The 23,494-nt window shown below is 44.1% G+C and overlaps 7 protein-coding genes across 7 annotated transcripts; 2 read left to right on the top strand and 5 right to left on the bottom strand.

Moving 5' to 3' along the window:
• Positions 1-275: 275 nt before the first annotated feature.
• GL218_09348 (uncharacterized protein) lies at positions 276-746 on the bottom strand (the record flags this gene model as incomplete). The annotated part of the gene is made up of 3 exons (XM_033586182.1): positions 276-431; positions 492-602; positions 681-746. The coding sequence occupies 3 exons, from the start codon at positions 744-746 to the stop codon at positions 276-278; spliced, it is 333 nt and encodes a 110-aa protein (XP_033439759.1).
• A 1,123-nt stretch (positions 747-1,869) lies between these two features.
• On the bottom strand, positions 1,870-3,019 carry GL218_09347 (uncharacterized protein; the record flags this gene model as incomplete). The annotated part of the gene is made up of 3 exons (XM_033586181.1): positions 1,870-2,231; positions 2,288-2,585; positions 2,678-3,019. 3 exons carry the CDS (start codon positions 3,017-3,019, stop codon positions 1,870-1,872), a joined length of 1,002 nt encoding a protein of 333 aa, XP_033439754.1.
• A 1,276-nt stretch (positions 3,020-4,295) lies between these two features.
• On the top strand, positions 4,296-4,625 carry GL218_09346 (YCII-related domain protein; the record flags this gene model as incomplete). The annotated part of the gene is made up of 1 exon (XM_033586180.1): positions 4,296-4,625. The coding sequence occupies one exon, from the start codon at positions 4,296-4,298 to the stop codon at positions 4,623-4,625; it is 330 nt and encodes a 109-aa protein (XP_033439753.1).
• A 714-nt stretch (positions 4,626-5,339) lies between these two features.
• Positions 5,340-6,734, bottom strand: GL218_09345 (putative transporter MCH4; the record flags this gene model as incomplete). The annotated part of the gene is made up of 1 exon (XM_033586179.1): positions 5,340-6,734. The coding sequence occupies one exon, from the start codon at positions 6,732-6,734 to the stop codon at positions 5,340-5,342; it is 1,395 nt and encodes a 464-aa protein (XP_033439752.1).
• A 1,736-nt stretch (positions 6,735-8,470) lies between these two features.
• GL218_09344 (Zinc-binding alcohol dehydrogenase domain-containing protein cipB) lies at positions 8,471-9,490 on the top strand (the record flags this gene model as incomplete). The annotated part of the gene is made up of 1 exon (XM_033586178.1): positions 8,471-9,490. The coding sequence occupies one exon, from the start codon at positions 8,471-8,473 to the stop codon at positions 9,488-9,490; it is 1,020 nt and encodes a 339-aa protein (XP_033439751.1).
• An 8,502-nt stretch (positions 9,491-17,992) lies between these two features.
• GL218_09343 (Beta-cyclopiazonate dehydrogenase) lies at positions 17,993-19,387 on the bottom strand (the record flags this gene model as incomplete). Its single annotated transcript, XM_033586177.1, has 1 exon — positions 17,993-19,387. One exon carries the CDS (start codon positions 19,385-19,387, stop codon positions 17,993-17,995), a length of 1,395 nt encoding a protein of 464 aa, XP_033439758.1.
• Positions 19,388-21,706: 2,319 nt separating this feature from the next.
• On the bottom strand, positions 21,707-23,157 carry GL218_09342 (Salicylate hydroxylase; the record flags this gene model as incomplete). The annotated part of the gene is made up of 3 exons (XM_033586176.1): positions 21,707-22,512; positions 22,572-22,586; positions 22,635-23,157. 3 exons carry the CDS (start codon positions 23,155-23,157, stop codon positions 21,707-21,709), a joined length of 1,344 nt encoding a protein of 447 aa, XP_033439757.1.
• Between the last annotated feature and the right edge of the window lie 337 nt (positions 23,158-23,494).

Genomic DNA, 23,494 nt, shown 5'->3' with positions numbered 1-23,494 from the left:
CTTATGGTGGTATGTTAACATGATACCAAGCGGTGATTGTAAGTGAGTGAAGAGCACATTTTTCGGTGGCTAGAGCATATCAAGACTAGAGAACGACGGAACGTTATTGTTTTATAGATTATGAATGTACGCTATCGAGGTTCTATATCCTCAAGAAATAGGAAACTGGTAAACTACGAGATATTCTGGTTGTGTTGTTTACGATTATGATGTTGGTATAATACTAGCTTGTTAGATACAATGGTAAAATCCGTCTTAACTCGGGTATGAGAACATTAGAAGACTCCCTCGGAATAATCTACAATAACGAAGTTTTCTAGAAACGGTATTACGTAGTTCTTGAATTCCGAATGATGAGGATCCGAGTTGACGTAATAGTTCCGGTCCTCAATCGATTCGAATTCCACAACGAAAGCGTGTGTGATTCCACGCTGGAGGCTTAATTAGCGATCTTGCAATTCTATCTATGACCTTAGTAGTTGGGCGCTTACCTGTGCTCCCTCGATGGAGTTGTCTTTACCGCCGGTAAGAGACTTAATATATTGTTTCCGCGACGTAGGATTGAGGCAGCCTTCCTTTAGGCCAAGCATACGCGACGTTGCCTACACCCAAGTTAGTGTAAGTGAGTTAGAGCATTGGCGCAGTGGCGCATTGGGAACCGGAAGCTAGTGGAGACGGACCTCTTTCACGGCGTCGGCGCCGGTGTTGGCCTTGAATTGGAATAGGACTAGATGTTTCACAGCCATGTTGTTCAGAATGTAATAAGGTAACCGGACCAAAATATTCGGAATAAATAAACAAATAGAAGAATATAGTTTTTAATATGTATATATAGAAGTTACAGAAACCTCTACATATAAAGGAGATATTCGGCACTTTCTTGCATGAAGATAAAGAGAAACAAGGGGTACAGGAGTGGGGTACATCAACATCTCCTTAATGGAGCCTCTAACTAAATATGTAAACCTCCCCTAGAAACGAGACGAAATTATCGAACAGATTATTGATCTTAGTTAATGCAGATTACGGTAAAGTGTCGCGAATAGGCTCTTTAGTTTTCCACGGTTCCTCTCTTAGCGCCATAGTTCTCTACACTCTACGTATCAGCTACTGAACATCACAATATACATCTCAATATACGTAGTAATGACTACGTGGGTACGCCCGATGCTGAAACGCTCGTCGGCCCTTTGATAATCGGTTCAACGCATCCGTCCCCGGGGTTACGCGCCGACTTAGAATATTGGTGGCTTTCTTATGTAAACGGATCAGAAGAGCCGCATCGCTAGTACAGGATTATAAGATTAATTGTGGAATTTTAGAGATATGACTCTATCCTCGATATAGTGGTGAATATAGGATTTAGATTGGCGGCAACTGTTAAGATGTTCGCGCTGAAGTTCTCTTCCGGCTTGTCTTCTTCGACGACTAAAGGGTCCCATCTATAGAATTACTCGGAGCCTAATACAAAACTCCTATAGTTAGTGTTACTTCTAAATAGACATTTATTATACCTATTCCCTATTACCTAGGTATATAAGGGGTTAATTCCTCAAGTTCTTCATTCTACACATATATCGACTGTGTCTAGAATTCTATTGATGAGTCGAGAACATGATCGTAATAAGATTATATGGTTTAATAACGGACACTACACAAAGGCAAATTCTTAAAAAGCAGAGTGTCGTTTTATAAACCTATATTGAAAGATTGGCCTAGTTGTCTAAAAAAAAAAAAGAAAAAAAGAAAAGAAATATCAAATCAATCCGAACTCGGACCATCATTTCTATTTAACAAATTACACTAGTTAAGTACACCGACACTTGCGTCCCTTTTCGCATCTCCGCGCATGTCTCAGCTGCAGCAAGTCTACTCTAGGGCTTTGCCGGTCTTGCCCATAGTAGCGATAAGGCGTTGGCGTATATGCTCTCCAACAATAGTCTCGACGCCAGACCCGTCGAGGGCCTTACACTTGAGCTTGAGCTGGCCGTTAAGAAACCAAGGGACGGAGTACCTGTGATTGGTGCCGGAGGTAATGACACGGTGGCGTGCGCTGCGATAGTAGCCTGCAGTCCACTTCTGCATCATGTCGCCCATGTTTATCACGTACGAATTTTCCTTGGGCGGCACCGGGATCCACGTCTCCGTCGGCGGGTACCATACCTCCAAGCCCTTCGTGTTCATCTCTTGGAGGAGAATAGTGACGCAGCCGAAGTCGGTGTGGTCACCCACTACTCCTAGTTAGACATGCATAGAACGGTAGAAGAGGTAAGGAATGAGGACATACCGCCAAACTGTCGCTCGTCGAGGACTTCTTGGGGACCGTAGTGCAGCAATCTCATGGGCATAGATGGGTTGACGGCAAGATCATCCATTACGTCAGGAGGATGCCCCCAGGCCTTTGGAAGACCGCGGGAAAGGAGCTTGAGGAGCACTTTCGAGAGCGCAAGCATAGTGGCTTGGTACTCCATGACCGGAGTTCGAAATTCTTCATCTTTGAGGTTCTTGGGCCACAAGTTGGGGCCAGTTGAGAAAGTGCCAGCATCTGGGTGGTCAGCAGGGACCTCGTGGCCGATTGCGAAGCACTGGTTTCATGTCAGTTCTAAGCATATTCTTCACAGTTTCTAAATTCTCATCATTTCGATGTAGTATTAGGCATTGTAACTCATGCACTCACCTCTTTGGTATCTGGTAGGAGACCTTCCTGGTGGGTTTGAATTCCAGGGGGCTCATAGCCGCGGAATGATTTGCCCATCGACTTGCCGATCCAAACATCCATGCGCTCCTCCATGGAGAGTTCGAAGAACCTCCTGGAACACTTGAGGATACTGTTGCGCTTTTCTTCACTCACGCCATGACCGGTGAGGTAAAAGAAACCGTACTTGGTGCAAGCGTGGCGTATGGCGTCGACGACACCGTTCTTGGCCTCCTCAGATGCATTTGGGTCTGTAAAGGGGCTGATGTCCACAGTAGGGATAGCATCGGGTGCTATTTCTGGAATATTCTCGATGCTGCCCATTGTAAATAACAGTTTTGACTACGTGTGTATTATGTTCTAAGGTATTGTCGAGTTGTTATACTTAGGCATTCAAGGTAGACAATCAACGCCTAGTATATAAATATTATTCCCCTTAGTTTCCTACTATATAATCAAGATCACTAAAGATAACTATACTTATTCTAATCGAAACAGCGAGCTGCCGCTGACTCAACTGGATCTTATCTGATGAAGGATTCTACGATCGTATTCCATTAACACAAGTACAGTTTATTCAACACGTTGTAATAGAAACCCCAGGTAGAAGCGTGTCCCGAGGCTCGGTACCGTAAGGTGACATTTCTACCTTTCCTAACAGCCTAGAAACTCCAAGCCGATATGTATGTACGCGTCTTACTAGCATACTGTGGCGTGTTTCCGATAATAGTTATTGACAGGGAATTCGTTTCTCCGTGATGACAAGCTGATCGGCATGGTTAGCTAGCGCAAGAATTCAACCAAACAAGTCGATGCGTAGCAACACTTACCCAGCTGAACACGAGAAACTCCGCACCGAGTCAAGTGGATGGCGATTTACACGAATTTAAAGCTTCTTCTAGATGTTGCATTAGTGTATTAACGTTTTCGTGCTAATATATCACGCGAGAAGTAGCAAGGTCACCCCAGTGAAGGATTCAATTGACGAAAATATTGTATTTCTACGAGACAGAAAGCGAGATGAGGACAGTGTAGAGTTTCTCGCTTTATTGTTGTAGCTGGTCGCTCCATTATATTGCATCTTTCCCTGCCGCTTCAACCCGAATTATCTAATAGATCCGAGGTAGATTTCAGAATCAGGATTTCACAATGACCAAGTACTGTGATAGACCGCTTGAATGTTCATCCCTGGCATTACGAGTTCAGAACATGATTCGAGCGATGCTCTTCTACGCGTAAGCGTTTCTCCGCATCCCAAGATAAAAGCAATATAGATGCAGTAGTATAGTATTCTAGGCGATAGTCTGTCAAATATGGCTGTAAAGGCGGTGTAATGGTATTATACTTTAGAAATATAGGACTCTTATTCCCATCCTCGTACATCGATCTGTCATACTTCACTTGTTTCTGAAACAGACCTAGACCAATATCAATAGACCGTCAAGTAAGTTAGCAAGCTGAAATTCACTCACAAACTATCATAGCCTACCTGTCTATATGATTTGACTGACACTTATCAGCCACAGAATCCGCCAGAACGCCTTCTACCGTGTATCTCTGCGCTATAACACTGTAGTCAAGAGTGACCTCAACCATAATCATGTCGGAACTCAACGATTTTCTGGTTCTATTGCAAGACAAGCCGGGCATGCTGCAGACACGCTTGGGCAATGTACAGGGGCATATAGCCCACCTGAAGAGCCTTATCGAATCCGGTACCGTCGTTATGTCTGGTCCGACTCTTTCCTCACACCCAAAGACTGCTAGCGAGGAGCCCGACGTCAACGGTAGCTCTGTGCTTGTTCGTGCGAACTCGGAGGAGGAGGTCCGCGCCTTAATCAACGACGACGTCTACGCCAAAATCGGTGTCTGGGACCTCGAAAAAATCACAATCATTCCAATTAAGTGCGTGGTGCGAAAGCCTCTATGAGGCGATGTTGTACTTGACGAATATTTAACTGGGTTAGACTTAGACCGCTAAGCTAAGGGTTAGGTACATTTGTCTATGAGACCTTATGTAGTGGTAGTTCTTAGAAAATAGAACGAAGTACATTTTATATTAGTTAGGATACAGCATTAAAATCTGTCTAAGTCTTCCTCCTGGATAGTCAATGGATGAAGGAGATATGAACAGACTAGAATCTTGTCCTGCCATGCGAGTCTTGTTGCCCCATTGATCTCTAGATGATCAAGGCAGGTTTGAAGCCACGCAGTATCTTAAAGAATCACCAAACATTGTGCCTTCTTTTCTCACCGATTCAAAGATGACATAAATGAAATTCATATTGGTTGAGGGGGGAGATAACAGAATTTGCAGGACCGAAATTTTCTGATTTGACTAGCAACGAGATATTTTTAAAAGTTTATTATGATTAATGATATAATTAGAGAAAAGAAGTTTCGTCTACCTCGTGGTCATTTTCAACCTGATGTCATCAGCCTCTCTGGAGGTATAGGAGACCCGACCCTTAATATTTTTCATGATATTGTCCCGCAAACTCCAAACCTGTACAGCCCTAGAATTTTCCAACCGCTTCATCTCTATGCGATAATATATAGTAAGTATCATAGTGTGGCAAGGGGTTCGGTGAAATCCCTCGCATAGTATGTGAGTGTGTCTTGAGAATGTACTGTGAAGTGGCCATCACGCCTTAATGTTAAGCGCCCAGCCAGAGCGGTAGACTCTCAGCGCTGCATACATAAATCCTGACAAAGATGCCGCAGCGCCGCCGAATCCCCAAAGACCATCCCATTGTAAAGGCTTCGTTCCGCCGAGGATAGCTCCAGCTACTGGACCGCCCACCAGAAGACCCAAAGCAATAATACCAAAACCCATGCCTATTCTTGTTCCCAACTTCGACTTGTCTTGGGTCAAAGGTAAGAAGCAGACAGGGGGCATGGCGATGAAAACGCCGCTAAAGAACCCTGCGAGGACTGTGATGGTAATTACCGCGCCTTTACTATTCGCAGCCATGAAACAAAGCATCAGGACACCAGTGATGAGCGAACATGGTGCGACGACGTTAAATGGACCGATCTTGTCCGAAACCGCGTTAGGAACGACTCGACCGAAGCAGGATGCGGCGTTGAAGATAGGAACCATGTAGAAAGAGAGAGCTTCGTCAGTAAAGCCTCGTTCCTGAGGGTAGTACGATATGTAGAAGATGAGGATGCTGAGACCCATAAAGCCGACGAAAGTAGTGATTGTAAAGGCCATATAGGGGATATCGCGGAACGCAGTCCAGTCAATCATAGATCTAGGCTTCGGGGACTTGAATCGCATCCTCATAATACAGATAGGTATGAGTAGAGTTCCTAAGGCAATAAAGCCCATTACACGGACTGACCAGGCATATCCGATCTTGCCTATGAGTTGATACAAGACGACAGGGTATATGATGCCACCGACGGAGGAGCCTGCTGATGCTAGACCAAGAGCAAGACCGAGTTTGGTAGTGAAGTAGGTAGGGATGAGGGATACGCAAGGTACAAACAGCATCCCTGCTCCCAACCCGACACAGAGACCTTGGGCAAGTATAACTTGCCAATATTCCGAACACAAGCTTAACATCATGTGACCAAAGACGATGGCGAAGCTTCCAACAATCAACAGATGTCGAAGGTAGCCCCTATCATAGATGGGGCCGGCAAAAACGCCACCGACTAGAACCATGAAGGATTGAATCGAACCAATCCACGAGATATCCGAAGATGATCGATCGAAGAGCGCACCAGATTCGTAGTATGTCTGGAAAACGCCGAAAGCATTTAGGATACCCCATGTGTTGAAGAACAACATGAAGCCACCGAGCACATGGAGCCAAGCAAGGAGGCCGCCATTGGGAGGCGGTGGGGGGCCCGCCCTTTGCGGCTCTACGGGTGCAGACCGTTCCTGTTTTTCAAGCCCGGCCGGGGATGTTTGGGTCCTGTCATTGGTAGCGTCGGCCTTCTCACTTCCGGCTACGAAACTAGTGTTGGAAATGGTAACATCTTCGGAGTCGCTCATGCGCATATGCTGAGCCTCTGGGTTGAGGGCCATTGCGGCGGTGGTATTGTTGATTATGATAGTACAACTGTCGAGTAAATTGTAAATATAATAAGGAAAAGGGATTGGGGAGACAAGATTGTAAAATACCAGCCGCGTGGTTCTGTAGACTCTTGTGCAGGACTTGGGGAGGGGGGGACTGTGTTTCTTCTATGCTCGGAGCTTCGGAACTAAGACAAATCGAATGAGTGTCTAATTTCTTGTCTTATTTGTTCTTCGTCTATTTGAAGGAAGGGAAAGGGGGTCGGTGACGTGTGTGGTAGATGGCAAAACACGCGCATGTTGAATCAACTGTCTGTCTATACCAAGTGCCGAAAGTTAATAAAGGAGTAAGCAAGTATCCTAGTGAAGATCTAATACTATTTGAAAGAATCTGAAGACACTGACGTGTACTAGATATCCCCCCCCGAAGCTTCTCTACGAGTGGACTACTTTGAGAGTTGTTATTGGAATTCTACTCGCTATTTATAATGACTCAGATAGCTATGGCGCAACATGCTGTCTTGTTACTCCCTATGGCAACCGTAGTAGCGAAAACGAATTTGCAAATTTTAACTCTAGGTCGCTTTGAAAGTATCTCTAATTGTATTGTACATTAGATGTGATGAGGTAGTTAGATGATCGGAAACTCCGAGCCGCAGCTCGGATATCGAGAGACGATAGAGCAAACATATTATCTATTGATGGGCTGATTCGTTCAACTAATAGGTACATCACATTAGGTACGGTAATAGTCTAACGGATTAGGTGAGATCTAAGATCTTCTTGGCAGGGTCTAGTTTAGTTAATTTCCTAAACGGGTAATCGTTGCTGGAAACTTTATGCTTAGAATGGAACTTTATTTCATACTTACACAGTTACAATATAATGCAACAATATATAAGACACTGCATCATCTATCTATTTTTAAGAGATTACTTGTGAGACATTAATGTGCGAGTATCTCACAACAATACCATATCAGATTTAGAAATCCGTTAGCGGATAGCATGTTGCTCATAGTAGTTCCTGATAGATTCTTTATTCCGCGATGTTCGGATCTCCGAGATCCGAGTCGACCATTCTAGACTCCGGTAAACCCGCCGGCTCGGATATAACGGATAGACCCTGCAGTAAATTCATGTATCTTAATGCATTTTACGTACTTACATCTTATTAGATCCTCCAAGTTGTACGAGTCGGGATTGCCTTATAGTTACGACCTACTATATTTCTATAACTTTTAATATACTGTAACTAATTTCGATCTGAGAATGGCTTGCTGTAAGTACCTAAGAGGCGTAGCTTTGATGTTATACTCCGAACTCTAACTACGAGCCGTAAAAATCTCCGGTAATATACCAATATCAAATCGGCGGCTTTCTCTGCGTTCTCGTCTCGGCCGCGGAGGTATCCGTATATTGAGTGCTATGCTATTCAGCAGGTTTCTGTACATACGTTTAGACACCAACATATCTATCATTTGAAACGAAGCAAGGCAATCTGTCTGCACCACATGTCACATATAATATACTGTAGTGACATCACCTATGGCTTTCAGTCTTTCGAGCAAGCAGCTCCCGCAGGCATTCTTAAGACTCAGCGCCACCCGTGAAATAAGTCCTAGATTTCTCTCGACATCCTCTATCATCTCCAATAACTACTTCGCCACTATTATATCATCACCTCACCGGTCTACTAGTTCTACGCAACAGCAACATTCTAGAGGCTTTACGCATATGAGAAGCAAGATGGCCACTAACAGCGCTGCCTGGATCAAAGAGGCGAAAGCCCACCCTTTCGTGGTTGAGTCCGCTCCCGTTTGGATGCCCGAGGCTAACGAGGTTCTTGTGAAGAACCATACCGTCGCTATCAATCCCGTCGATGGATCTCTCCAAGCTGTCGGCTGGTGGCCTCTCGACTACCCTACCGTGCTGGGACAGGATGTTTCCGGTGTTATCAGTGCTGTTGGCCCCGATGTCACTTCCTTCAAAGTCGGCGACCGTGTTGTTGGCCACGCTCTTGGCATGGCCAGCAAACGTAGACAAGATGGCGGCTTCCAAGAGTACACAATTCTGCAGACTAATGTGACAACTTTACTCCCCGATAACATCCCCTTTGATAAAGCTGCAGTACTTCCTCTAGCTCTATCCACTGCCGCCTGCGCTCTCTACCAGGAGACCCACCTAAAGCTTCAGCTCCCTACTGTCCCTCCGCGAAAGCCTACGGGTAAGACGTTGATCGTCTGGGGTGGTTCATCCGCAGTTGGAAGTAATGCCATCCAACTCGCTGTCAACTCCGGCTATGAAGTCATTACTACCGCCTCCCCCAAGAACTTCGACTACGTAAAAAAGCTAGGCGCCAGCCAAGTCTTCGACTACTCTAGCTCAACCATCCAAGACGACCTAATCAAGGCCCTCAAGGGTAAGACCACAGTCGGCGCTCTCGACTGCATTGGAGGTGCAGCTCAAGGAATCCTGCAGCAGGTCATCGCAAACTCCGAGGGAGTAAAGGCTGTGGCGTCCACCAAGCGGGGTTGGCCTGAGCCACCGGCGGGCGTTACTATGTACTCCATCTTTGGCACCTCCCTTAGTGGTAATTTCGTTGGAAAGGCGATTTACAACGACTTCCTATCTGCAGCGCTAAAGGAAGGCACTTTCGTACCAGCACCTGGACCAAAGATTGTCGGAAAGGGCGTCGAGAAGATACAAGAGGCTGTTGACCTAATCAAGAAGGGTGTCTCGGCCACTAAATTGGTTGTCACTCTGTGAGTGGAGGTATACCTGCATAAGTTGAGACAGACGCACGATGGAGGACGCAGTGAAACCTTGAAGGTATCGCTATACTAGCACATATACCATTACCTACTATTATGCTATTAACGCTGAGTATTGATAGTGGTAGTAGACTTGAGTTTAACTGTCGAAAATATTACCTACCTAGATATAGGAAGAAGAAAATTCAATAAGTTATCATGTGCTCCCACGTCCCGCTTTTCAGGTATCGACCGTTTGACGTGCCTTTCTTATATTGCTGTGATGATGGGAACTTGCTCCTCTGAGCTGTGTGGTAAAGAAACTTTTTGTTCGCAAGGGTCAAGCGTCAACCGGACTCCGCACTCATAGATTTCCCTGCCTAGTGCCATCGCGGCAATTGGCTGAGACAGGTTCTAATATATCGGCGGAAACTACATGAGCCTTCCGACTTACACGTACGTGGCGCTTCAAGATAGATATCTCATTGGCCTTATAGATATAACCATAATTTGCAGTTTCACCAAGGGATTGGGCGGAGCCATTCCCGCAGATCATACTGGCAACGCCTCAAACACCACATTTGATATATGTATATGTTTGGTGTAAAGCAAGTTTCTGTAACGATCTTGATATGGTATAAAATGGCAATTACATACGAGTGGATAATATATGGCGGTGAGGTGAGCACCTTAATTAATGTGTGGCTGGCTGAGTCAGGTTAAGGATTAGCTCGCTATCCGTAGCTGGAATTGGCGATCCTTGGGTTGTGCAGCAGCTTTTGTACTACGATTGCTTCGGTGTCAGGTGCTCTAATTATTTTCTGTCGTATCTCGGGTGAGCAGGGGAGGCCATATGTACACGGATGGGAGTAAAGTTCTTGGGCATCTGTCGGTGATGTACTTCTGTAACTATAGAACAACATGAAGTTCAAGTAACACCAAGTTCAGGTAAAGTCCGTAACTCCATCTCATTACTTATTGTCGTCCGAAGGATATAGCGGAGACCGAGTTGACAACTCCGAGATGGGTAGGATCTAGAGGCATATATATCCTTTAGTATCTAGTGCTATTCCATCTATTTCTCTCACTTCGCCTCGGGCTTCCCCAGCTCTAGCAATAGCCTTTACGCCGACGGATCATATTGTAAGAACGATCGCGGGGAGTGGGGAACCATGTGGGGTTATAAGCCCTGTCCTCCCACGCATCAAGGGTCCTTTTGTCCTCAGGTTGTTACTCATGCCCCTGCTCGTCCTAGATAACTTCCTGGTGGTTCCTCATTCACTCCTCTCACGCCCCTAGCTTGAAGGTTACGCCATAGAGGGGCAATGGGTGTAGGTAGGATCTTGGTCGTATAAGCTTAATTGGTATTTTGGTTTTTCTTGTGAAACGAGCCGTGCATTGTGGCATGGGCTGATCGATTTACAGGATCGGTACTAGTGACGTATATAATATACGGCATATGTACTATCTGCCGATACAGTAACCTATTACTTACTCGTATAACCCGTTAATTGCTTTAAAGTATAGTTCTTGGCAACCACCAATATGTATAATACCTAGGAGATCTAAAAATTCAAGATCCCAGAGATATGCAGATAGCACATGGCTACCTAGACTCCTAGTCCAACGGCGTGCATATGTAGGTAGTTAGTTAGTTGTACGTTATGTACACGGAAATGGTCGGGACCGAACCAAAGCTTCACATGGAAATTCTTACCTCATAGTAATCTTTACTCTATAACAATCAAACCAATAGAAATACCTCGCTTCACTTCTTTAGATGTAAAGTACGTAACTTATAGCAACTATGTAATATAACTAAGTCGTTTTTATATACCTCGGGTACAATGCTCTTTTCCAAGCCCACCAATACCACCCATACTATCCATAACTTTGATGACGTTAATTAACCCCTATACTGAGCCGTGTCGGACGGGATCAATTAAGACAAAATTCGCCTTTAAAATATCGCCATCTTCCAAGATCTAATTATTGTCAATTACCAAGTCGCCTCTTACGAAAGTCTACGTTCTTAAATTGTCTATATAGGTACCTAACTAGTCTATCAAGACGTCAGTATCATACCGTTTGTGAACGTCATTGGGCACCAGGATCTGAAGGACTAAACTCGGGATATTATCTTCCTATTGCGGTAATCTCCGTCAGCCCCATCACGTTGTTCCAGATTTGACATGGTCGTGTACTAAGAATTGCATGGCTTGTTCCAGACTATCGTCGCCCTATTACTCAGCCTGCCCTACAGGGCTAAAAAGCACAATGACATGAAATATAATTGGATGTCAGGAACTGCCTATGTACATACAACAGGTTGAGAAGCCCAAGTACCTAGTCAATATTACCCACAGAATTGGCTGGCTAGCTTGTGTATTATGTATCTATCGCGTATCACAAGTGTTGGACAAGACGGCAGGCTGAGCGTAACCATCACCCAAAGAGCCTCAGACATAAAGGGTCATTGGACTCCACAATTATTGCACGAAAAATATATGCAGCCAAGATAGGTACTTCCCGCCACCAGGTCGTACACTACCTAACCCCTATGAGACACAAGCAGACTACCTACCTATGCCGTACAGCTCCCACATTGCTGAAGCAACACGCCGGTTTCTTTATTGACTTACCTTAGACCTTAGGCGGCATGAAAAACGGGCCGTCTTATCTATACACCTAGCTATCCTAGCCGATTTAGTTAGTAACCTTCCTACTATACACTATATGAATGATATTTGATATTACTTACGTGGCTAGTCGAGAAAGTGATGATAGCTAAAAGAGTGGGTTTAATTCGAATTGTCTTCGACGATAGTAACGCATAGCAGTACATAGTTAGTAATAACATGACATGGATTTTTGAAGTTAAGCTTATGTTTCTTAGGGGTACCTTATGTAATAACCAGTTCGAACTACATCGCCAATCCTATGGCGATCACTCAGCCTATAGGGTGAATATCCATCCCGAAGGTATGGATTCGATCCTACGAAGCTTAACTCGTCATCCGTTTACCACCTCTAGTTACAATTTTGGTCAGCAAACCCCCTGAAACCATATGTTCAGGGTCAGCCCAACCATAAAGTCGACTGCGAGTCTTATCCTTAGGAATCGTGTAGGCTACCTAGGTATGTATCCTATCTGTGGAAGACGCCTCACGCATTAGCGGGTAGGTAGCGGCAGAGTCTCTCGGCGGCATCATCACTCATTCCTATAGATACATCACCTTATAGTACTTAGTCCCCACGGCAGGAATTGCTTTTTTTTATACGTAGCTTGTCTTTAATCGAGGAGAATCCCTATAAACTTCTAGCTCCCCAAGACTGTTCCAGAGTAACCAAGTCAAGTCCGACTAGCGTAGAAATTAAAGTCTCATTTTCCTACTGAGATGCCTCAGCCGGTCGACCTCAGCGTTAAGACGTCGACGCCGCCAACACGACAAAACCCAGGTGCAGGTATGATATATGAGTCTCTTAACCGTTCATTATAACACAATATGTCGTCTTATCCTATGCGTACGACATTGATGCCATGTATCTATCCTCTGTGTTGCTAATATACATTTATTATATAGCTTGTGAAGAATGCCGTCGTCGTAAGGTCCGATGTGATCGGCAACAACCTGCATGTGGTCTCTGCTTGTCATCCGGCGTACAATGTCAAGTTACAACCCCTCGTCCTCCTCGTGGTCCCAAGCGCGGCTATTTAAAGGCGCTGCAAGCTCGAATCGGTAGGTGCTGCAGTATCTAGAGTGACATTTTGACCTGCCCCTTGTGGATATAACACGGAATAAAATCGGCTTCGATTCGACTCATGATCAGCATCATGCTAACATGCATATCCCCAATTTAGCTACCCTCGAAGGAACTTTACTCCAACAACAGCATCAAACTTCTAGTAACAGCAATAATACGATATCAATATCTCCCGGAGACACCTCGATTGAAGGCCTCGCATTCAACGACCCCTCACCCTTAACATGGGACTTTACCGTCACTGCTGAAGAAGACGTGGCACTCCGTGATCTATGTCAGGGAACAGGGCCCAGCACAACATCAGGAGGGTCTTCGTTAGATGGGGGTTCAGTCCACGCCTCAACATCGCCTATACAAGGGTTTGAGACTCTTAACGATGGGATGGGTTTCGCGAATACGGTAATAACTCGAAAGATGTCAGAAATCTCAGAGGGGTTAGATGAAATCAACATATCAAATTTAATGCAGGCAGATTTGTAAGTACATTACTCTCGACTCTTGCCCCTCTCTCGCTGTCGTAGCTTTCTTCTTACTTTGGATAGAGATCAGCTCTACTTTGACAGAGTACACATCTTTGCGCCTGTACTACATCAACGCCGGTACTTCTCCTGGGCTCGTAACATAGCTAAGACGGAAGCTCAATCATGTCTCCGCTACGCCATGTGGACCTTGGCTGCATCCGTGTCAGCACACTATCAGAACATCGGCGACTCCCTATATCGTTGTACCAGACAGGCTCTCGAGGCTCTCGACTCGAAATTCACAGGTCTTACGATGACTGAAATGGAGCAAGTCCAAGCTTGGCTCCTACTAGCAATCCACGAATTCATGTGCGTCGATTTTAGCAGAGGTTGGATAAGCGCTGGCCGCGCCTTTAGACTGATTCAACTCAACTGGCATCAATACTCGGATGGGCCGGACGTAAGCTTGACACGGACGGATTGGGTCGATGCGGAGCAAAAGAGGAGGACATTCTGGCTGGCGTACTGCCTGGACCGGTTCATTAGTGTCCGGAATAATTCCCCCATGACTTTTAGCGAACAGGTAATAATGCTCAAACATCCCCAGTAGTTCAGTTTACATCGACTTATTGCTAACTTGCTGCCCTCCTTGACTAGAATAAAACCCGTCTACCGGCGCCAGAAGTAGATTTTCAAAACGAGCAGCCCACTATAAGCGGATTTCTTTCAGAAGCAATAACAGCAGCGGATGATTTATCCACCTCACCATTTGCCGAATGTATCGTTGTCGCAACCGTCGTCGGCCGAGCCCTCAACCACGGACAGCAATCCGTGGTCGATAACATGTATATTCACGAGTCGCGAAGCTTTTGGGAGCGACATGAATGGATCAATTCCACGATGGTACAACGGATGGACATCTTCAACCAGAATCGCCCCACTGCCGCGCAAGAAGCAGATCCGATGCTCCTTTTTATCAGCATGATGTGGCGAACGACGGTACTCTATATGTATCAACTTATTAAGTCTGTGATACACCCCGGGGACGAAAAGAGATCTGTCTTGGCGGATTACACCAGACAATCTATAACAGCCGCCAAGGAGATCGTGAATCTAACTAATAAATTATCACAATTGAATTCTTTCAAGGTTAGTCCAACTACCTATCTACAGTGTCTATCAACACTCAACATCTGTATGCTGACAGTCTCAACTAGGTACATCCACTTACACCAATACCATTATCGTTATGCGCCGAGTTTTTCGTCACTTACCACGAGCTGGGCGATACGTACGGCAAACAGCTCCAGGAAATTACAGAAGCCATGCACGGCTTAATGAGTTTTAGTAATCTTGGACCGGGTCTTAATTCCTACGCCAGGTAAAGAGGAAATCTTGTATATAGTGTGTATTGCAGTCTCAAACTGTATAATTTGACTTTGGTCGTCAATGTGGTCAATGTGGTCGGTAATGATTTCTTGAAAGTTTTTGGATGGGCCATGATTACAGACAAGACAACCAACGCTAGAGTAGAAGAGTCCCGAGACAAAAAGCAAATACCAAACTATTGTATTAATGATTTTATTTTTCCTGTGTCTTTTCTTTCTTTGGCAAGATCATCTTCCACCTTACAAGCTGAGTTTGAAACTTTTAGGTAGTTAGCTTAACTAGTACAACAAAGATATCCCCGTTTACAAGACGTTATATTAGGACGAGGATGGTTACGTCAAGTCCAAGACCCTAGCCATGTGAATCCGCCGTATGTATGTCTGATAGATTTAGTAATCTATCATTCAAATACCAGATTGCCAAGCATGAGGATCCCCAATTAACTCATTTAGATTATAAAAGTAATACTTTATCTTTTTCTCTAATGTTGTAATATAGCGTGATTTAATTGCTTTCGTTTGCTGATATGATTTGTCCGAGTTTACGAGGGCTTATTGTGTCGAATTTTTTCCACGGCCAAAATAGGAAATGTTTCTTCGCCCAAATAGGAAAATAAAAGGAGGACAATGAGCAGTATATGACATGTGCAAAATTAAAACTCGGGCTATTGTGCCGGTAGAATATATCTAGTTAAAATGCCTCAATTATCTTGTACTTTGTTCCTTACAGGCTACTAGAATATAGGTACCTAACAGACGAAGCTTTTGTGTAACATTATTTCTACAGCGCCGCACAACGCGTGGTTTAGCTGCAAGTAAGTCTTACGTACATAAAGGATGAAGGAGTAAGGGTAGAAGAGTAAAGATCTACAACAGAGCATCAGATTAGGTTATATCGGTGTATTTAATGAGCTAATATCCGCGAAACGCGTCGGTACCTACCTATCAATATGAGCGGGCATCGGTCTTAAGTCCCAAAGATGCTCCGTTGCATCTTAGGTACCTACCTCTAAGATATAAACGTTATCTACCTATCATATGTACCTACCTAGGTAGGTATGTATGTACATAGGTAATTATCATGAGGTTATAAGCGGGTGCCAGTGATGGGGCTACGCTACTGCTGTGTAACTAACGCTATATTGGTGTATCAGCCAGCGGTTACGGCAATGAACTTGCTGACCACCTATTAGCTGGACCGGGCCGTTAGAGCTAAGAGCTTTAGCGACATCAGAGTAAAAATTAACCCGTATTTTAAATGCACCCGCTCTACACTGCGATATAACGTAATATATGTATCTGGCATAGAACTTGTAGTAAGCCGTTCGCGTTATTTTCCGACGATGATTGTTAATCATGATCGTGTATATATCGAAGAAAAAAAAAGGATTTAAGTTCCTGTATGATGGGAATAAAATGTATTTTTAGTAGATAGAAGATACCTAGGTACATAGGTACCTAAGCTAGACATATCTCAAAAGTACCTCCATAACATAACCTATAACTAAACAACATTGTCATGTAGGTACTTTGATGCATTAAAGCCAATCGATTTCTAAGCGGTGGGTATATTTTATCGCTAACGATGTCTTTTCTAGTTCCATTCATGTGTATGTATGTCTCTATTGCTAGAGCTTCGTATCGTACAACTATTAAGTACTTGGCATGCGGCTCGATCTTGGCTAACACGCCTCACCCTATAATCCTAATGTCTCGAAAAAAAGAAAAGCCTTCGTTTTGGTCCACATAGTCAAGTACATTAGCTAGGTACATACCGCTCTTTTTATTCCACTAAGGAAAATCGACTGTCTAAAATAAAAACTGCAATTAACTAATGTGTCTATTGGATGTAGATAGTGATGTGACACGATCAGTGAATATCCATCCCAGGCCGGTCTAATTTCACCCAAGTACTTAACTCGTGTATATTTCAAAGTCTACTATAGGTATAATGATATGGTGCATGCAAGGCTCACCTAAATACAGTTTAATGTTGAGACTTGGCATTATCAGGGTGAAAGAGACAAGAGTCGACCTGGCCAATGGCCCAGAGAAAATATGTGAAAATTGAGACTCTATTCTCTATGCTATGTCTAAGTTTTACTTTACTTATTAAACCACAGTAGATTTTCCTATTTAAATATGTGTCTTAATATCTCATATGAAATTTTCCTACTTTTTACGATAATGCTTTTTTACTTTTATTTTATGTGTACATTGTGTGTGTATATTTGACGTTGTAGCTCGCCTCCGTGGGGGCATACGGTTTATATGGTTACTTTTCATACATCTAACCTTAAGAGGCATATATAATCATGTAAGCCCTTCATGCTTTGATCACAATATAGAGGTCCTCCAGGCCTCTTAGTCGAAAATATTCTCTCTTAGGTCGAAGGTATTACTACGATAAAACTAAGGATATTTTACTACTTATCCTCCGTACTACTAACTTTTGTTAGTGAGGATATAGTCTTCTGGTAACTACAAGAACTTATCTTATGTATACATTATGCAATCGAAAAATATTATTTTATAAAAATATATTGCCCTGTAAACCTCAGGCTTTTGTGTTACGGGGGAACCCCTTATGGTGATATCAAAAGGTGCACGTGCATACTACCCCTTTTTATATAATAATCCCATTGTGACTGCTCGACTCTGATCTCTTTCCCGTAAAAAGTAAGCGTGTAATATACACTCTTATTCTATAGTCTAGGAGATATGATTTCTTTACATTATGGACCCGGAAGGCATGATGTAATAGATAAAATATATGTTCCCAGGTACGTAGCTAATTCACATGCATGACTATATATCTAGGTAGGTAATTACATTGCTATTTATACCCCACATGAGGAGACCGGTATAAATAAACATATGCAAACTAGCAAGACACAAAGCCATCTACTGTTCTGAAGCAGCAATGATCCTCGGTAGAAGCTGGCTAGTAATGTTCCAAAGCTCGGAAGATCCGGTAGCTAAGAGTGAGCCGGTGTACCAAGTGTTGCGGTAACCCTGCAAGGCGTATATGTCGCGGTATATGCCCTTGCGAATAGCGTCTGCGCTAGTAGTTGGGTGCAGCGGCGTGTGGCTCTTATAAGCCACGAACTGCGGCTCGGCATTCACATCTGCACCATCAACCGTCTTCTGTAAGAGCTTGAGCGTGTCGCGCGTTTTCGTCTCCACTTGCTCCTTTGTCAGGTCTGAGAAGGATGTATACCAGTAATAATATGTCCCGTCTACCTTTGTCGGGTTAAACATTACGACTCCCGGCACACTCGCTACATGGTATTCCGTTTTCTGTCCTCGATTCGTATAGCTATAGTTCGTCGGTAGCCCTAAGTTTGTCACGACTCCTGTGTAGTAGTGTCCCCCCTCGAACTGCGATATGATGTTCGTTTCCCGCTCATCTAAGCTGAATGGCTCTAGGTTCTCCAATACGAATGGTGCCGAAAATACCAGCTGCTTAGCGATGACACGTTTTACCCCCCCTGGAGTCGATACGCAGAGCCTCACGCCGTCGGCGGGCTTACTACCTCGTTGGCTTCCGGTCACGGTAGAGTTAAGAAGAACATCGGGACCGAGCTGGGATAATGCTTCAATATAAGGCTCAGCTACATCGCCGTTAGAATCAACAATGATCTTGGCCTCGAGCTGTTCTTCTAACATAGCCGTGTCCATGTTATTGAAGACATACAAGGCGAGAACTTTAGTTGGATCACCGGGGATAGCCGGCCTGGAGTACGTGGCGATAGCATCATCGGTAAGATTAAATTGTACCAAGTACTCAGCCCAGGTCAGGAGCAACTCTTCAGGCACTGGATCGGGCAGTTTGAGGCCACCTTCCAGATAGGGGTACTTGTGAAGTGCCTGGAAGTAGTCTTCACCAGCAGGAGGGATGGAGTAGTTTAAAACAGGTGAGCCGTCCGTGAAGTCAATATATAGTGGAGTCTTGCCATTGGGGAATGTGCCCCCGCTAACAGTTATATTGAGAAGGGTGAAAAAGGAGCGGCTGATCTGGTCATCATGATATAGTTGAACGCCGTAATTGATAGGGGTTCCTGTTGTAGGGTCATGGTATGTGGAGGCGTGACCGCCTAACGCTCCATGTTTCTCGATGACGATAATAGACTTGCCCTGGTCTTTAAGGTTGATAGCCGCATAGGTACCTGTCGCACCTCCGCCGACGATGGCAACATCGCGAGTTATCACCTCGGCACCTTTGCATTGGGCGTAAACATCTCTCGCCAATACCGACGCAACAAGAGATAAGCCGCTACCCAACTTAATCGACTTCATTTTAAAATGATTTGACTCGATTTCGTCTAAGACTAAGAAAGGGAGATGGATGACTTCGCCAGGAATGTGTAACTAGCTTGGCTCGCGATGGGTTTGGGAGTTGGAGTTGCTTTACTAAGATGGATATTCATATCCCATTTATAAGGCCTATCCCTCCCCCCCCCCCCCCCCTCCCTCCCCCTCCTCCCCTTTTTAGAACCTCATATCGACATATCATTTTGGTGCGATGCTACCGAGGAATATGGCTACCTGGCAGGCAGCTCGGCCGAGCGTTCTTTGTCAAACCTAAGTAACGCCTATCTTGTGACGCAGTATGCTTACCTGAGCTGTCAATGGCCCGTTGGCAATGAGAAACTCGTGTGGCTTAATAGCTGACATTTTCCATGCCAAAATAGAAAGATAAACTCGTCAAAAAGGTTACAATAGGTGCAATCAACCGAAGAAATCTATGGCGTTCGCCGACTCAAGGATCAAAGTGGGGGGGTGGCATTGTGATTACCTAGTTCTGTGGTAACTTCGGTGTCATCTTGCATCAAGCTGAAGAATCTCAAATGTTAGAATATCTATGTCGAATACTCTTCTTGTTACTTCCGGAGAGGCTCTTCAGGGGTAATTAAGCCTATCGCATTTTATATTAACATTTATTAAACATATCTTTACATGATACACTTCGGACTAACTTGGCGGTATTCGGGAAGGAAAGGCATATGCTTCTAGGTCAAATTCTATATTATGTTGCGCCATTGTGTCACGCCTATTGTTATCAGTTACGTAGGATGTACTTATAAAAGTTGGCAGTGCAGCATAGAGCCTGTTGACTGGTCTAGAGAAAAGGTAACACAGCGTTCATCGGCTGCGAGAGCTCGGACCCGAGATCAGGAAGATATATCCAGACACCATTGATCACGATCACAAGACCAGAAAGAGCATTTTCAATACGCAGGTGAAGTAAGTCTCCTAAAATTTTACGTTGTTTATGACCTCGAGAAAAAATGTGTGTGTTTGTGATAGGATTTTAGCATGTCTTAGAAGCGCATTCCATTCCACAAGATCTGTTACACGAACACGATGTGGCTTTTCAGGATCTTCAATAGACGACGCGGGGCCACTTGGAGATTTCAAGACTCAGCCTTATAGAAAAATAAGCCCTAGTTTCTAAAGTTCCTCGTGTAAATTGTTAGATAATATCAAGCCAGTCATACACCGTATAGTCGTTCCACAAATTATCTACAGCGACAAGCGGCTGATAAGTTACAATCAGTTAACATACCAAGTTACTTGAGGAGTATAATATGCTATTTTAGTCCGCCAATCTATTTTACAGATCGTCTAAGAAGCTATGATACTTTATCATAGCTTTGGGGCACTCTAGGTTATACCTAGGTAGGTACCTTAGGTAGTCATCAAGCAAGACTTGGTTCGTCAGCAGAAACATCTTACTATAAATGTTTACCTTTCACCCTTTTATCTTATATGCCCATTACTAGTAGGTAGATCTACTCCTGAATCTACCCCTAAATCATTTATACCTATGTATAAAAAATTCATTTTTACTACTTCTTGCAAGGCAGGAAAAGCTCGCAAAAAGGTAATAAGGCATATGTCCCGAATAGGAAATCTTTACTCGCATTTCACACAATATCCTAAGGCAAATAAATCTTAGGCATTAGCAATAATTAATATTTCATTCGTTTAAACCTAACCCTGTAGTGATAATATAACTTAAGTGGGCAGTCATGTTATGAAAATGGGATATTATAGGGTATATTCCGTCACCTGGGGATAACCTATAGTCCATTCCGCAATACCAGCAAGGGATAAAGAAAATGTAAGTCAACATGGATTATGGCTTGTAATTAGTGTCACAATTATCATGCACCCCAGATTCCGATACCATGGATCAAGGGCAGCATTACTACATGCAAGCATATTTGCCATGTGCTTCTCGTTTATATCTTACAACAATAATTCTGTGGTAGTAGATGCCAAGTGTTTTGAGCGGTACGAACCCCAAGCTTCTATTACATAACATTCATAACTTTGTCTACATTATACTCAAGTAGCTTTAAGGTGTATATTACACGTACCTTGCTAGATATAATCGATTGAGATGCTGGTAATGCAAACTCGCGAAGCTTACCTATATATTAGTTAGTTAGTAGCAAACTTGCAAACAAACAGCCTTGATAATATGACAAGGTCATAAACTTCGATTTATAGTACATCTAGATACATAATGTAATAAAGTCTAAGAAGTTGCAGACACTCAAAGTTTCTATGCAAAAATATTTCGGGTGTTCCCACTAGTTATAGGAAACACTACATTGCGTCTGATCCCTTCAACGCAGATTGCCTCTTTGCGTACTCCTCGATAGTTCCTTTAATCATACTATCGTAATCATAATGCCAAATTTTGAATGAACGGTCTCGAATCTCTTCAAAGCACGTCTGGGCTTTGATCCACTTGCTCTCGTCGCCCCAGTCGGGCTGTTGAATCAAGTCACACATACGACGGCTGCTGTTGACAAGCCACTGGCCTCTCGTTCGCCGCATCAAATCGAAGACCTCGAATGCTATGCAAATTGCTGCATTTTTCTTTGTTGACGCCGATTCATCCCCTCTCAGAGTGTCGTTGACTTGGCTCATTAATATACATAAGCATAGTACGTCTTCAATACCACAACAGGCACCAGCGCCATGGTGTGGGGTTGATGCGTGCGCAGCATCGCCAGCCAAGCAGATATTTCCTCTGTTGAAGTAAGGCGCCGGATAGTCCCACATGTCGAAAACCGCCCACTTCTCAAGTTTCTCTGGGAAGTGTTGTATGAGAGCATTGACACAAGGATTCCAGTCTGCGAAGTGTTTCTCCAGATCTTCCCTAAGTGCCGGTACGACCGTTACCTTGTCGTCTGGCCATTCGTTAGGATCTGATAGAAAAGCTGTGGCGTTGATCATGGTCTGATTCGCAACCGGGTAGTGGATGAGATAGGCGTTTGGTCCTATGTGATTGTGCTGGTTTCTGGCTTTATACTCTCCCAGAGCCTCGATGGCCTTTTCCATTGGAACTAGGGCCCGATAGGCAATCTTTTGGGTATAATGAGGATGAGAAGCCGGGTTATCTTCCCCTAAAATAAGTTGCCTTACTCGCGACTTGATACCATCACACCCAATCACTTAAACAGACCTCCCGGGTTAGTAGCTATAATATAGTTTTAGAAATTTATATAGATGGGTATAGAAAACTTACCAGCGTCGGCTTCCACAGATGTCCCATCTGAGAAGTTAAGCTGAAGCCTCCCATTGGGTCCTTTCTCTTCGATGTTATTCAGGCGCTTCTTCAGCTCTACAATCTCCTGCGGTATGACCTTTACTAAGGCCTCCAAGAACTGATCACGCCGCGTTCCCTCAAAGCCTCTGTAGCCCGCATTTAATTTGTAAAGCATCTCCTCGTATAAGGGGTCGTCCTTTCGACGGCTATTGTAGCCGTCAATCCATCTGAGGTAATCATTTGGGTCATTCTTATCTGAAGAAGTGGGAACAGAGCCACCCGATCTCAGAGCACTAACGATGTCGGGATTCACCAGACTCATACATCGTATGGCATTGGCTGTAAAAGCCATGCCAGCACCTATCTCCCGGAAACTTTTCGCTTGTTCGTAGACTTTGACTTTAATATTGCGTTTGATAAGACCAGCCGCGAGGGATAGTCCAATGACGCCACCTCCAACTATGGCGACATCAATCGAAGTATCCTTAACTATTCCTGGCATAATGATAGTGTATGACATAATCCTGCCAGCGAGCTTTGCTTCTGTGAAAGAAATAATTTAATGGGCTTCGATTACAGACGGGACGGTAGAACACCACGTGGTAGAAGAAGGGTTCTGGAAACTATATCATAGTATACCTAGCTTTTCCTTTGTGAGAATAAGTAGCATGGTGGCTGAGTCACGATACTGGTTCTAGTAGTGATGCTCACTAATCGTCCTAAATCGAATCCTTTGCTAAGACATAATACGCAATGGAGTCTTACACCAGGAAATATGTGACGGAGTAACTAGCTTCCCGGTGAACAATATTCCGCGAATTATACCGCAACCGGGCCGT

The sequence above is a fragment of the Daldinia childiae genome, assembly GCF_008694065.1.
Source record: "Daldinia childiae strain JS-1345 chromosome Unknown Scaffold18, whole genome shotgun sequence".
NCBI lineage: Eukaryota > Fungi > Ascomycota > Sordariomycetes > Xylariales > Hypoxylaceae > Daldinia > Daldinia childiae.
This window is presented reverse-complemented; position numbering and strand designations above follow the sequence as displayed.